The 15,895-nt window shown below is 42.0% G+C and overlaps 1 protein-coding gene and 1 non-coding gene across 2 annotated transcripts; both read left to right on the top strand.

Moving 5' to 3' along the window:
• The first annotated feature begins 496 nt into the window (after window positions 1–496).
• LOC120056012 (cytosolic iron-sulfur assembly component 2B-like) lies at window positions 497–2,607 on the top strand. Its single transcript, XM_039004138.1, has 5 exons — window positions 497–732; window positions 877–956; window positions 1,094–1,219; window positions 1,347–1,392; window positions 1,931–2,607. Exons 1-5 carry the CDS (start codon window positions 606–608, stop codon window positions 2,035–2,037), a joined length of 486 nt encoding a protein of 161 aa, XP_038860066.1. The 5' UTR covers window positions 497–605; the 3' UTR covers window positions 2,038–2,607.
• A 251-nt stretch (window positions 2,608–2,858) lies between these two features.
• Window positions 2,859–2,930, top strand: trnam-cau. The gene has a single exon. It is a non-coding gene; the product is annotated as a tRNA-Met (tRNA).
• The last annotated feature ends 12,965 nt before the right edge of the window (window positions 2,931–15,895 follow it).

Raw genomic sequence — 15,895 nt, 5'->3', positions numbered from 1 at the left:
ATTGGGGGTGTCTTGCTAATTGCCTATAATTTCCACCTGTTGTCTATTCCATTTGCACAACAGCATGTGAAATTTATTGTCAATCAGTGTTGCTTCCTAAGTGGACAGTTTGATTTCACAGAAGTGTGATTGACTTGGAGTTACATTGTGTTGTTTAAGTGTTCCCTTTATTTTTTTGAGCAGTGTATGTTACTTATACTGCTACTAAAGATATTAGCAAGAACTTATCATTTGAGTCTATGGTAAAAAGCTGCTTTTCCTGGGATTCACAATACGTAAGAGGGCTAATTGAATTGCTGTTATTTGTGAAACATTTTAGTATTAACATTGTTTTACTTGGATCATTATTTTCTTGCTTCTGTGTAATTTTACCATTTAGAGATTAACCTTGTAGTTCACGCAGTAACATTACAGAATTTAAGATGAGAATGCTGCCACCTGCTGGATACATCTGGAAATCCAACATGACACTATATCGCAGGGATGCGCTTGCGTACGTTTTGACGTCTACCGTTTCCGGAAGTCGATCGTTCACTCCCGTGGTCCAGAGTGAAAAACGATAGCGCAAACAAATATACCGTATTTCTGTAGTTGCAACATCACAAATGTCAGGAGGGACCCGTTTAGAGAACGCAAATCCCTTGATTTTTCAACGAACAGGCGAGAGGCTTCAGACCGCAAATGACGAGGACGAAGATGTTGCTGATCCCATCGACGACAGAGAAATATTTGATATCCTTTCGGTGTAGCTAGCTAAAATATACATCCATTGAGCTTTCAATGTCATACCAATGAACTTTGCATATGATGCTTCATTTTTTAATAAAGCTAATTACTCAACATTGTGTTATCAGATTTCACCTTAACCCGTGCTACATCTCATCAGATCCATTAATGATCCTGAACACCCACTGTCCCTCGAGGAGTTAAATGTCGTGGAACAAGTGCGAGTGCGCGTGAGTTAAACTTCTTTCACAACTTTTTCCCCAGTTAGAAGTTCGACACACAGACATACTTGTGTAACTACTAAGGACAGCAGATAGCCTATACTGTGTTAGCCTAATAAAACCATCAACTTTATTTTTCTTTACAGGTAGATGACCAAGAGAACACAGTGGGTGTGGAGTTCACCCCCACTATACCCCACTGCAGCATGGCAACTCTCATAGGCCTGTCCATCAAAGTCAAGCTGCTGCGGTCCCTACCAGAAAGGTTTAAGGTGGGTGAAGGAAATTGAGTCTGCTTCTTGTGAGCTGTGAGCAAGCTTTAATATTATTTAATTGTCTGAACATTTAACATTAATATAGTGGGTCATGTACCGTCTATTCCTAATCATATCTCCGCAGATTGATGTGCACATCACTCCTGGGACGCATGCCTCAGAAGATGCAGGTAAAGTGACATGCCTCTGAAGTAACTCAACATTGAGGCTGAGACCAACAATCACACCTTCAAGACGACTGTTGTAGACTGCCCCTTTTGAGAAGCCCTAATATCAATTCCACAGTGATACTGAGACTCTGAATTTTCACTTGAAACAATGTCAAACAAAAACCAATGACTGCAAAGTTAAGCAAACCATACAACTCTATCCACAAGGCCTACTTTTTAACAATTTCCACAGAAAATTTTACAAAAACACATTTACTAGAACAACAGTTCATATGCAAATTTTGGGAACAGAATGACAGTTTGTGCTTTTTGCTCTTATTCTGTTATGGAACTTTGCATCTGCACTGTTATTGAAGTAATGTGTTTTTGTGGAAATTGTAAAAAGTTGTCCTTTTGCATAGAGTTTTGTGGGTTGTTTAACTTTGCTATCATTGGGTTTTGTTTTACATATCTTAAAGTGAAATATCTAAGTCTCAGCATCACTCAGTTACCGTGGAATTGCCCCTAACTAAACCCTTTGTTTTTGCTTTTGTTCCAGTCAACAAACAGCTGGCAGACAAAGAGAGAGTGGCCGCTGCACTCGAGAACTCCCAGCTTCTGGAGGTGGTCAACCAGTGTCTGATATCCAATGCAAGGACAGGCTGACCCCCCCCCTGATGGATCAATTGAAAATTCTCCTTAGTCCTGGAGTAGGCTTAATGTTTCTCTCCTGACATGCTAACTGGACTGGTTGTTCCGTTTATGTTGAGTAAATGGCAAATGTATCACCTATGCTGCCATTGTATTATTTTCTTGTAACAGAATTCCCTTGTATCATGTTTGTCTGTGTTGTAGGTAGAAATACTAAACACGCACTATAGTTCTCTTCACTAGATCTTCAGTTTTGCACTATAAAAGACAAGTATCGTATCCTTTATTATACAAGTAAAGCAATAAAACACAAGGTCATATCTTATTTCATTGAAAATATATGTGATATTAATGGCATTTGCAAAGAGAACTAAGGAAATGTATCTCAAATAAAATGTCAAAGTACACAATGACATGTAAGCCCAACGACTGGGGAAGTGGCCCTGACACTGAATATGAAAGGCCTTTGTTTATAACATACGTCTGGGGGAAAATTATATGAAGTATAATTTTTGTGGCATTGGATTTTCATCAGATGCCTTATTTCATATTTGTCCAAAATAGTATAAAATATGTGAATCATCATTTGAGTTTTTTTCTCACTTATCTTTCATGTGGTTGTAAATAAATAACTTGATATAAAAAATTTAGACAAATTAATAAGTTAGTTTAAGGATATGCATTTTGTTAGATTTGTATATACTTATTTTACAATGGCAGTGAAAGAAGTATTGTTCTTTTCAAATTCTCATCAGGGAACCTAGGATTTTTATTGGATACACAATGAGTTGGTCCCACAGGGTCAATGGCTACATTTCCTTCCCATTATAACAGACAGCAGAGTGGCGCAGCGGAAGCGTGCTGGGCCCATAACCCAGAGGTCGATGGATCGAAACCATCCTCTGCTATGCCTTTTACATTTTGACAATTCAGCAGGAAAAAAACCCACAAATTAATAATATAATGTAAAATTCCTTTATCCAATAGAAATGATACCTACATACAGTTATGATTAGACAAAATAAAAGGAGAGCTTTGTTTTAAAAGAATGCATTAAAATGGTGTTTGTAAGCAATACTTTAACTTATATAATATACTAACTATAAAGAGTGAATGGTTGAGTTAGACCACATTAATATTGCGTCATCCTGAAGGGTAAGTGCAAAATTGATGTGCTCACTACCACTTACTCATGGACAGTGGATGAAATAACAGGTCATTTTATCTGAGTAGTTCTAGAAGTTCCACTACACATTGAGAGCCTGTGACTGTTAGCAAGAAGACTACCGATCAACGGAGGCTCCTTTTTGTACCTGTAGTAAGTAAAATTAACCTAATTTTAATACAAATTCTAACAAGAGAAATGTGCGAGTTTGCCAGGGGACCAGCAGGTGGAAGCATTGTCTTTCTAGCAGTTTGAAAAAGAACGTGTGTGTGATTATTCCAACCATGTGGGGGCATTTGTCACTCGCTGTTGGAGAACGATGAATAGAAAATATTAATGGTCCTGGCAGCCAACCCCAGACCTTAGAAAAGTATGAGTAATTGATATGGGGTCAGTTTAATAAATGCAGCCGAAATAGCTCAGTTGGGAGAGCGTTAGACTGATTTTTATTTATTTCACCTTTATTTAACCAGGTAGGCTAGTTGAGAACAAGTTCTCATTTACAACTGCGACCTGGCCAAGATAAAGCAAAGCAGTTCGACACATACAACAACACAGAGTTACACATGGAATAAACAAACATACAGTCAATAATACAGTAGAAAAAGCAAGAAAAATAAATACAGTATGGGGATGAGGTAGTTGGATGGGCTATTTACAGATGGGCTATGTACAGGTGCAGTGATCTGTGAGCTGCTCTGACAGCTGGTGCTTAAAGCTATTGAGGGAGATTTGAGTCTCCAGCTTCAGTGATTTTTGCAGTTCATTCCAGTCATTGGCAGCAGAGAACTGGAAGGAAAGGCGGCCAAAGGAGGAATTGGCTTTGGGGGTGACCAGTGAGATATACCTGCTGGAGCGCGTGCTAAGGGTGGGTGCTGCTATGGTGACCAGTGAGCTGAGATAAGGCGGGGCTTTACCTAGCAAAGACTTATAGAAGACCTGGAGCCAGTGGATTTGGCGACGAGTATGAAGCGAGGGCCAGCCAACGAGAGCGTACAGGTCGCAGTGGTGGGTAGTATATGGGGCTTTGGTGACAAAACAGATGGCACTGTGATAGACTGCATCCAATTTGTTGAGTAGAGTGTTGGAGGCTATTTTGTAAATGACATCGCCAAAGTCGAGGATCGGTAGGATGGTCAGTTTTACGAGGGTATGATTGGCAGCATGAGTGAAGGATGCTTTGTTGCGAAATAGGATGCCGATTCTAGATTTAATTTTGGATTGGAGATGCTTAATGTGAGTCTGGAAGGAGAGTTTACAGTCTAGCCAGACATCTAGGTATTTGTGGTTGTCCACATATTCTAAGTCAAAACCATCCAGAGTAGTGATGCTGGACGGGCGGGCAGGTGCGGGCAGCGATCGGTTGAAGAGCATGCATTTAGTTTTACTTGCATTTAAGAGCAGTTGGAGGCCACGGAAGGAGAGTTGTATGGCATTGAAGCTCGTCTGGAGGTTAGTTAACACAGTGTCCAAAGAGGGGCCAGAAGTATACAGAAAGGTGTCATCTACGTAGAGGTGGATCAGAGAATCCGTGTCCAAAGATCTAAAGGTCCCTGGTTTCGGCAGGCACTCTTTTTGAGACAGTTCTAATTGAAGCCAGAAAACAGGGTTGCTGGTTTGAATCCCAGGTTCAAAGAGAAAATCTGGTGTGGAGAGATTGTAGGAAGATTCTCGTTTGGACAAAATACCATCCTCAACTCCTCCATCCTTCCTCTGTGACCCAACCTGGTCTCAGAGCATTTCATATTATTCAGTAATTATATCAAAGATACAATATGAAATGTAACATATACTAAATGGTGTATGTATTATTTGTGGATGTCCATCATCCATTTCGTATGAGATGTTATGAATTACAATTTGTATGATGTTACGAATTTCCTAAATGTACTATACGTTACGAATTAGCAAAATGTACAATATGTTAAGATTTTGCAAAACGTATGATATGTTACGAATTCCAATTTGTCTTTCACAACTGACTTAATTTGTTTTTATGACTTTACACATTTATTTTGGGATCCAACACTGTAAACGTACATTTTCTGATGAAGCGCGAGTGGAAAAGGAGCTTCTCATTTCATACAAGCGCATTTGTGTCCAAGTTGACTCTCCTTGCCGCTTCTCCTCGATTACATTTGACCTTTTTCAAAATGAGGGGAGAGAATACGCAGGAGAGATGACGCAGGACATGAACAAAACTAATTGAGAAAATACCAATTAGTTAGGCGAACGGAGGAGTGTCCAAACCTGCTTGAAAGCCTCGGCTCGGAGAGGAAGCACAAGATCATCCTACCTGAGTCCTTTGCGGAAGAGTTTTGAGATCTGCCACACCCCCTTTGAATCAGCTGTTGTTTACTGGGAGGAGAAAAGCACGCACATATTTTAAAACAATATGCTACTTATCCTTTTATCTATAAAATGTCTAGCAAAACTAGCTACATGTCTTGTCACTACTTTACACATTTCATTTGTGATTAAACCCTTGTAGTCTAAATGTAATTAATTATACTTAATTACACTTAATTATATATCATTGTAATTATTTGTGTTCAATTTGTTTGTCCCTCTGTGGTGTTTATTTAACTGTATTACTATTTTTCAAGCTTATACAGCATAATTTTTCATTGATGTATTGCTCAACAGCAGTCTCCCCTTCCTCTTAATTCAGTCTGAGCACAAAAGCCCATATCTGGATGCTCTAATTACATTTTGATCAATTAATGCTCCATTGTATAAACTACACTGAACCAAAATATAAATGCAACATGCAACAGTTTCAAAGATTTTACTGAGTTACATATAAGGAAGTTAGTCAATTGAAAATAATTCATTAGGCCCTAATCTATGGATTTCACATGACTGGGAATACAGATATGCATCTGTTGGTCAAAGATACCTTTAAAAAAGGTAGGGGCGTGGATCAGAAAACCAGTCAGTATCTGGTGTGACCATCATTTGCCTCATGCAGCGCAACACATCTCCTTCACATAGAGTTGATCAGGCTGTTGATTGTGGCCTGTGGAATGTTGTCCCACTCCTCTTCAATGGCTGTGTGAAGTTGCTGGATATTGGCGGGAACTGGAACAGGCTGTCGTACACGTCGATCCAGAGCATCCCAAACATGCTCAATGGTTGACATGTCTGGTCAGTATGCAGGACATGGAAGAACTGGGACATTTTCAGCTTCCAGGAATGGTGTACAGATCCTTGTGACACGGGACCCTGCATTATCATGCTGAAACATGAGGTGATGGCGGTGGATGAATGGCACGACAATGGGCCTCAGGATCTCGTCACGGCATCTCTGTGCATTCAAATTGCCATCAATAAAATGCAATTCTGTTCCTTGTCCGTAGTTTATGCCTGCCCATACCATAACCCCCACCGCCACCATGGGGCAGTCTGTTCACAACGTAGACATCAGCACGATGCGATACACGTTTTCTGCCATCTGCCCCGGTACAGTTGAAGTGAGGATGATGAGCACGCAGAAATTCTTCGGTTGTGGAAACACACAGTTTCATCAGCTGTACGTGTGGCTGGTCTCAGACAATCCTGCAGGTGAAGAAGCCAGATGTGGAGGTCCTGGGCTGGCGTGGTTACAAGTGGTCTGCGGTTGTGAGGCCGGTTGGACGTACTGCCAAATTCTCTAAAATGACGTTGGAGGCGGCTTATGGTAGAGAAATGAAGATTCAATTATCAACAGCTCTGGTGGACATTCTTGCAGTCAGCATGCCAATTGTATGCTTCAACTTGAGACATATCTGGCATTGTGTTGTGTGACAAAACTGTACATTTTAGAGTGGCTTTTTATTGTCCCCCAGCACAAGGTGTACCTGTGTAATGATCATGCTGTTTAATCAGCTTCAGCTTAATCGGTCCTGCCCCCAAACCAGGCGCGAACGGTACTTGCAAGCAGTGAATTGCGAGTGAGGAGTGCCGGTGGAGCATCATGTCTCTGCTTCCTAAAGAAAAATCTGGCTTCCAACGAAAAGAAAGACAGGAGAGAGAAAATAAAGGGCAATGGTATGTCACCCAATTCTTCACAAAGGAAGGTGGGTGTAGTCTGCGGGGGGTGGAAATGAACCTGTTAGCTTAGTCCATAGTGAAATAGGCTACTTTTGCTCCCCTAACATTTCGCCTCTCTTTTAGCCGACATTTAATCAATGCAGGCAAACTTTTAGCAAGCTATTCATACTAAATCAGTTGTCCCTGCCCCTGCCTGGTGCCAGGCCCAACAGATGCAGCTTCAGGCTCAACAGCCCTGTCTCCCCATCCCCATACCAACTGAAGAAGGAGGTGAGCAGCATTGTGTTGAATGACACGTCAGTTGGCATAATTGCAGGTACTGCAATGCATTGATTAAAGGAATGTGATTCTCCAGTCAGGAAAAATCTCACTTGACACAGAGGCAGCCAATTACAGAGCCTTAAAGGAAATAAAGACTCTTAGAGATGGATGGGAGTTTCTCCTGTCTGAGGCAACACTGACTGCTACGCAAATGGATGTTGTACCTCAATTTAGCAAGGAACACAGCCGCCAGAGGAAAAGCAAGAGATTCCATGATGAGACCTCTCAAGAGGAGTGTCACGAACCGGCTCAAAGCCCGTAACAAAAGGGAGACAACATGGAGATAAGGAATAACAAAATATATTTATTAACTAAGTACAATATACAATGGTGTGTGTAATCAGTAGTGTAAGTGAGTGTTTTGCATGCATGAATGCGATAATGCAGGGTGTTGAAAGGTGCTAAAGCAAACAACCAAAAAACCACCAAGATACACAACAAAATCTATAAAGGTGTCTGCATGGAGAGAGTCTCCTCCATGAATGGGGAAGTGGTGTATTTATTCTATGACACAGCGGGGCCAGGTGTTTCCCATGTAGCTGACGACCCTCCCAACTCCGCCCACCGGCATCCTAATAAGGAAACAAGAACAAAGAGAGAATACGGCAGACAGAGTGGGAGGGTCGTCACAAGGAGACAGCTCAGGACAGTGCAGCAATGGTGTTTCGGAACAGTGTTTTTTACTGCTATGGACAACATTATAAGTGACTTAGACACCAGGTTCCACACCACTGCAAAAATTGTAGAATAATTTTCTGCTGTTCTGAAAGTTGGGTAGATTAGTGAGGATAAAGTCCCTTCTTTGTGCCAACCACTGATGATGAAGTATTCCAGAGATCTTACACTTGAGTTTCAAAATGAAGTAAGACACCTGAACACTGTATATGCTGCCACTTTCCCCCCCGTCTGCTGAATGCAATTGGTAAGATGCACCTGCAAAGCATTTTTGGAGAAGTGTGCATTGCTTTACGTATATTTTGTACACTGCCTGTGACTGGTGCTGGTGGCGAGAGAGCTTTCAGTAAGCTAAAACTGATAAAAAACTATTTGAGGTCCACTATGTCCCAGGACATGCTTTGCAGTCTTGCCATGCTGTCCATTGAAAGTCAGTTAGCTAGAAAGCTGAACTTCAAACACTTGATCAGTGACTTTCCTAGCAAGAAGGCTCAGCGCTGGGCTCTTGGTGAGTAAGGCTGAGCAAGGGCCAGTTATACATTTTAAATGTTACGGCTATGGATATTGGATCACTACACACAATGCCCACAGGCTGAGAACAAGATATATCTCAAAGTAATGGCTGGATTGCCATAACATTTGTTGTGCACAATCAAGACCCCAAGTGGAAGAAACCTATTCATTTGGTGACCACTTGACCTTTCCTCTAGCACTACCATCAGGCCTTTTCATTTCCGTTACCATTTTGTTTTCCATTTCCACATTTACAGCTGCTTATTTTGTAGTTGGTATGTATACTTAGTTAAAAAAATCTGCTGCTGATTTGATTATTTTGCTTGTTATATAATTCTATAGATGATAATGTTAATCTTTTTTAATTGAAGAGGTTAATGTATATTTAAGTTATATTTATTTAAAATTATTCATTAATGTTAAGAGAATTTTCCCATTAAAATTACATATCAAATCAAACTTCATTTGTCACATGCGCCGAATACAACAAGTGTAGACTTTACCATGAAATGCTTACTTACAAGCCCTTAACCAACAGTGCAGTTCAAGAAGAAGAAAATATTTACCAAGTACACTAAAATGAAAAGTAATAATAAAAAGTAACAATAAGAATAAGAATAACGAGGCTATATACAGGGGGCACCGGTACCGAGTCAGTGTGCGGGGGTACAGGCTAGTTGAGGTAATCTGTATATGTAGGTGGGAGCGAAGTGACTATGCATAGGTAACAAACAAACAGCGAGTAGCAGCAGTGTACAAAAGGGAGGGGGGAGGGGAGGTCAATGTAAATTGTCCGGTGGCGATTTTATGAATTGTTCAGCAGTCTAATGGCTTGGGGGTAGAAGCTGTTGAGGAGCCTTTTGGTCCTAGACTTGGCGCTCCGGTACTGCTTGCCGTGCGGTAGCAGAGAAAACAGTCTATAACTTGGGTGACTGGAGTCATTTTATGGGCTTTCCTCTGACACCACCTATTATATAGGTCATGGATGGCAGGAAGCTTGGCCCCAGTGATGTACTGGGCCGTTCGCACTATCCTCTGTAGCGCTTTACGGTCAGATGCCAAGCAGTTGCCATACCAGGCGGTGATGCAACCGGTCAGGAGGCTCTCGATGGTGCAGCTGTAGAACCTTTTGAGGGACCCATGCCAAATCTTTTCAGTCTCCTGAGGGGGAAAAGGTTTTGTGGTGCTCTCTTCACGACTGTCTTGGTATGTTTGGACCATGATAGTTTGTTGGGGATGCGGACACCAAGGAACTTGAAACTCTCGACCCGCTCCACTATAGCTCCATCGATGTTAATGGGGGCCTGATCGGCCCGCCTTTTCCTGTGGTCCACGATCATCTCCTTAGTCTTGCTCACATTGAGGGAGAGGTTGTTGTCCTGGCACCACACTGCCAGTTCTCTGACCTCCTCTCTATAGGCCGTCTCATCGTTGTCGGTGATCCTACCACTGTTGTGTCATCAGCAAACTTAATGATGGTGTTGGAGTCGTGTTTGGCCATGCAGTCGTGGGTGAACAGGGAATACAGGCGGGGACTAAGTACTCATCCCAGAGGGGCCCCAGTGTTAAGGATCAGCTTGGCAGACGTGTTGTTGCCTACTCTTATCACCTGGGGGCGGCCCGTCAGGAAGTCCAGGATCCAGTTGCAGAGGGAGGTGTTTAGTCCCAGAGTCCTTAGCTTAGTGATGAGCTTCCTGGGCACTATGGTGTTGAACGCTGAGCTGTAGTCAATGAACAGCATTCTCACATAGGTGTTCCTTTTGTTCAGGTGAGAAAGGGCAGTGTGGAGTGCGATTGAGATTGCGTCATCTGTGGATCTGTTGGGGCAGTATGTGAATTGGAATGGGTCTAGGGTGTCCGAGAGGATGCTGTTGATGTGAGCCATGACCAGCCTTTCAAAGCACTTCATGGCTACCGACATGAGTGCCACGGGGCGGTAATCATTAGGCAGGTTACCTTCGCTTCCTTGGGCACAGAGACTATGGTGGTCTGCTTGAAACATGTAGGTATTACAGACTCGGTCTGGGAGAGGTTGAAAATGTCAGTGAAGACACTTCACTGACAGGAAGGGTGCCCGATCTGCGGCTTCTTTTCCGGTGTCTTTTCTTCACACAAAAGGCGTGGATCTGGGTGTCACGCTGGTATAAAGTATTTTGGAGACAGGCGCAGGAATACACAATAGGTGTTTTTAATACACCCAAAACAAACACATATTTAAAAACTCTGGGCTGTGCCCCAAACAAAAGAGCGAGGGTAAACCTTGTTGAACGCCAAGGGACGATACCCGTAATACACAATATATATAGCACGCAGCATAACAGCTGCACCAATGCATAGGTACTCGCACCACCAACGGACATGGGAACAATAACCGACAGAGGGAACAGAGGGCACATATATAACATACTAATCAGGGGAAATGGGAATCAGGTGTGTGTAATCAGACAAGACAGTCCGGGATTGATGATAATGAATCCCGTTCAGTGAAGCCTAGAAAGCCGGTGACGTAGACCTCCGGAACTGGTGAACAGAATGAGCATCAGTACCGGGGGGATCCGTGACACTGGGCCTGTTGCAGTGAAAGCAGGATATCCTTCTCGTCTGACTCGTTACAGGAAAAAGTTTCTTCCCGTCCGTGGTGAGTAATCGCTTTTCTGATGTCCAGAAGTTATTTTCGGTCATAAGAGACAGTAGCAGCAACACTATGAACACAATAAGTAAAAAAATAAGTTACGCAAAAATAATAACAAAAAAGCACAATTGGTTGGGAGAATGTAAAACGTCAACCATGTTCTTCGGCGCCATCTGAAATCCATTTAGACTGTAAAAGATGGCCTTTACCACATTTCTTATAGAGCGTATCAATCTTGCATCAAATAGTGAATTCCACTGTATGCAGAATGTTGCATGCATGTCTGCACAGGTTTATATTTTCACAGCTCACTGTCAGTAAATATCGCACAGTAAATATTGGACTACAAGAGTATTGCAAGCCTGCAAAGGTAGAGTTATTTAAAGCTTTGAATGGGTCGATTGGGTTCGGGAGGTGTGTGTTTACAGCAATTGCGCAGGGTTGGTGTGGCCTGTTGTGTTGGTGCCCAATGTGATATCTTTTCATGAGGCCCAAAATCCCTGGCAGCTCCCCTGCTCGGAAGGCCCTGAAAATGATCTTAAATGTAGATTAAGCCCTTTCTCTTAATTGGGATAAACAAGATTGAACTCCTGTGGTGTTTAGGCTTAACACATTTATCCTTTTACAAGTTTGAATCCTGACGAGGGAGAGCGGTGTAATGGATGGAATTTATTTTGTGCATCTTATCTTTGATGTCATAAACAATCCTTGGTTCCAGTCTGTGTCTGGTCAAGAGAGGAGGGGGAGGGCCCCCTCCGGAGGAACATCTGTCAGAACGCCCAGAATATGTTCTTTAAGTTTAGATAGACAGAGCCAGTCACATGTGTGAAACGATCCAATGAATCATGTTGATGTAGGTTTAGATAGCAGTATGTGTGACGGTTGTCGTCGGAAGGATGAGACCAAGGTGCAGCGTCGTGAGCGTATATTTTCTCTTTATTTGAAAAAGACGCCGAACAAAACAATAAACACTACAAAACCAACCGTGAAGCTACAGGCTATGTGCCCTACACAAAGTCAACTTCCCACAAAGACAGGTGGAAAAAAGGGCTACCTAAGTATGGTTCTCAATCAGAGACAACGATAGACAGCTGTCCCTGATTGAGAACCCTACCCGGCCAAAACATAGAAAACAACACCTAGAAATAAAGAACATGGAATGCCCACCCCAACTCACACCCTGACCAAACCAAAATAGAGACATAAAAAGGATCTCTAAGGTCAGGGTGTGACAGTATGTAAGGAACACCCTTTTAGAGCTCACTTCAGACCGGTACTTATGCATCTAAGTTTGACTGTGACCTCTCCAGCTTGCTGACAATAAAGAGTGATTCATTTAATATTGACCTCGAGTGTCCTATATAAGAATTTCCATAACAATTTGGTGTCAACGAACAGGATCAGTGATTCCCTGTATTTCCCTGTATTTAGCCCATCCATCATTCCTTCAATTCTGACCAGTTTCCCAGTCCCTGCCGATGGAAAAACATCCCCACAGCATGATGCTGCCATTGATTTGCTGGATTGCTGGATTGATTTGCACTTTTCTCACCAAAGTATGTTCATCTCTAGGAGACAGAACACGTCTCCTTCCTGAGCGGTATGACGGCTGCGTGGTCCCATGGTGTTTATAATTACGTATTATTGTGTGTACAGATTAACGTGGTACCTTCAGGCGTTTGGAAATTGCTCCCAAGGATGAACCAGACTTGTGGACGTCTACAATTTTTTTTCTGAGGTCTTGGCTGATTTCTTTTGATTTTCCCATGATGTCAAGCAAAGAGGCACTGAGTTTGAAGGTTGGCCTTGAAATACATCCACAGGTACACCTCCAAATGACTCAAAGGATGTCAATTAGCCTATCAGAAGCTTCTAAAGCCATGACATAATTTTCTGGAATTTTCCAAGCTGTTTAAAAGGCACAGTCAACTTAGTGTATGTAAACTTCTGACCCACTGGAATTGTGATACAGTGAATTATAAGTGAAATAATCTGTCTGTAAACAATTGTTGGAAAAATTACTTGTATCATGCACAAAGTAGATGTGCTAACCGACTTGCCAAAACTATAGTTTGTTAACAAGAAATTTGTGGCGGGGTTGAAAAACGAGTTTTAATGACTCCGACCTAAGTGTATGTAAACTTTCGACTTCAACTGTACATCCTTATTTGATAGACATCGACATGTTATATTTTGGGTGTTTAAATGTACAGTCGTGGCCAAAAGTTTTGAGAATGACACAAATATTAATTTCCACAAAGTTTTCTGCTTCAGTGTCTTTAGATATTTTTGTCAGATGTTACTATGGAATACTGAAGTATAATTACAAGCATTTCATAAGTGTCAAAGGCTTTTATTGACAATTACATGAAGTTGATGCAAACAGTCAATATTTGCAGTGTTGACCCTTCTTTTTCAAGACCTCTGCAATCCACCCTGGCATGCTGTCAGTTAACTTCTGGGCCACATCCTGACTGATGGCAGCCCATTCTTGCATAATCAATGCTTGGAGTTTGTCAGAATTTGTGGGTTTTTGTTTGTCCACCCGCCTCTTGAGGATTGACCACAAGTTCTTAATGGGATTACGGTCTGGGGAGTTTCCTGCCCATGGACTCAAAATATCGATGTTTTGTTCCCCAAGCCACTTAGTTATCACTTATGCCTTATGGCAAGGTGCTCCATCATGCTGGAAAAGGCATTGTTCGTCACCAAACTGTTCCTGGATGGTTGGGAGAAGTTGCTCTCGGAGGATGTGTTGGTACCATTCTTTATATATGGCTGTGTTCTTAGGCAAAATTGTGAGTGAGCCCACTCCCTTGGCTGAGAAGCAGCCTCACACATGAATGGTCTTAGGATGCTTTACTGTTGGCATAACACAGGACTGATGGTAGAGCTCACCTTGTCTTCTCCGGACAAGCTTTTTTCCGGATGCCCCAAACAATCGGAAAGGGGATTCATCAGAGAAAATGACTTTAACCTAGTCCTCAGCAGTCCAATCCCTGTACCTTTTGCAGAATATCAGTCTGTCCCTGATGTTTTTCCTGGAGAGAAGTGGCTTCTTTGCTACCCTTCTTGACACCAGGCCATCCTCCAAAAGTCTTCGCCTCACTGTGCGTGCAGATGCACTCACACCTGCCTGCTGCCATTCCTGAGCAAGCTCTGTACTGGTGGTGCCCTGATCCCGCAGCTGAATCAACTTTAGGAGACGGTCCTGGCGCTTGCTGGACTTTCTTGGGCGCCCTGAAGCCTTCTTCACAACAATTGAACCGCTCTCCTTGAAGTTCTTGATGATCCGATAAATGGTTGATTTAGGTGTAATCTTACTGGCAGCAATATCCTTGCCTGTGAAGTCCTTTTTGTGCAACGCAATGATGACGGCACGTGTTTCCTTGCAGGTAACCATGATTGACAGAGGAAGAACAATGATTCCAAGCACCACCCTCCTTTTGAAGCTTCCAGTCTGTTATTCGAACTCAATCAGCATGACAGAGTGATCTCCAGCCTTGTCCTTGTCAACACTCACACCTGTGTTAACGAGAGAATCACTGACATGATGTCAGCTGGTCCTTTTGTGGCAGGGCTGAATTGCAGTGGAAATGTTTTTTGGGGATTCAGTTCATTTGCATGGCAAATAGGGACTTTGCAATTAATTGCAATTCATCTGATCACTCTTCATAACATTCTGGAGTATATGCAAATTGCCATCATACAAACTGAGGCAGCAGACTTTGTGAAAATTAATATTTGTGTCATTCTCAAAACTTTTGGCCACGACTGTATTGTACTGGTTGGTGGCACATTATTGACAGGGGTGGCCATTAGAGAAAAACTGTCATCACCATGAGAAGTCCTGAGTTTCTTCTGGGCAGCAAGGAATTGTCATGTATCTTTAATTTAATCATTTACTCAGCCTTTTTATTACCTAATAATGATGCTATTTTATAAATGTTTGTAAGGTTAAAGGTATTGTATGTTTAGATCAGCGTTCATGTGCACAGCTGTAGCCTAACATGTAGATTTTGTATGGAGTATACCTGAAATGTATACTTTTCACTCTTTGTGTATTGTTGCATTCAAATCAAATCAAAATCAAATCAAATAAATGTTTATTTGTCACATACACATGGTTAGCAGATGTTAATGCGAGTGTAGCGAAATGCTTGTGCTTCTAGTTCCGACAATGCAGTAATAACCAACGAGTAATCTAACCTAACAATTTCACAACAACTACCTTATACACACAAGTGTAAAGGGATGAAGAATATGTACATAAAAATATATGAATGAGTGATGGTACAAAACGGCATAGGCAAGGTGCAGTAGATGGTATAGAGTACAGTATATACATATGAGATGAGTAATGTAGGGTATGTAAACATATAAAAGTGGCATTGTTTAAAGTGGCTAGTGATACATGTATTACATAAAGATGGCAAGATGCAGTAGATGGTATAGAGTACAGTATATACTGTGACATCCTGGAGGGCAGGTAGTTTGCCCCCGGCGATGCGTTGTGCAGACCTCACTACCCTCTG

This window comes from Salvelinus namaycush, chromosome 1, assembly GCF_016432855.1.
Source record: "Salvelinus namaycush isolate Seneca chromosome 1, SaNama_1.0, whole genome shotgun sequence".
Lineage (NCBI taxonomy): Eukaryota > Metazoa > Chordata > Actinopteri > Salmoniformes > Salmonidae > Salvelinus > Salvelinus namaycush.
The sequence above is the reverse complement of the archived record's forward strand: the minus strand, read 5'-3'. Positions and strand labels throughout refer to the sequence as shown.

What these genes read in the sequence shown, in the direction of transcription:
- LOC120056012 (XM_039004138.1), top strand. Translation starts at nt 606, where the DNA reads ATGTCAGGAGGGACCCGTTTAGAGAACGCAAATCCCTTGATTTTTCAA. An exon ending in CGACGACAGAGAAATATTTG is followed by an intron (nt 733 to 876) that starts ATATCCTTTCGG and finishes AACCCGTGCTAC; the next exon opens with ATCTCATCAGATCCATTAAT. An exon ending in CCCTACCAGAAAGGTTTAAG is followed by an intron (nt 1,220 to 1,346) that starts GTGGGTGAAGGA and finishes ATATCTCCGCAG; the next exon opens with ATTGATGTGCACATCACTCC.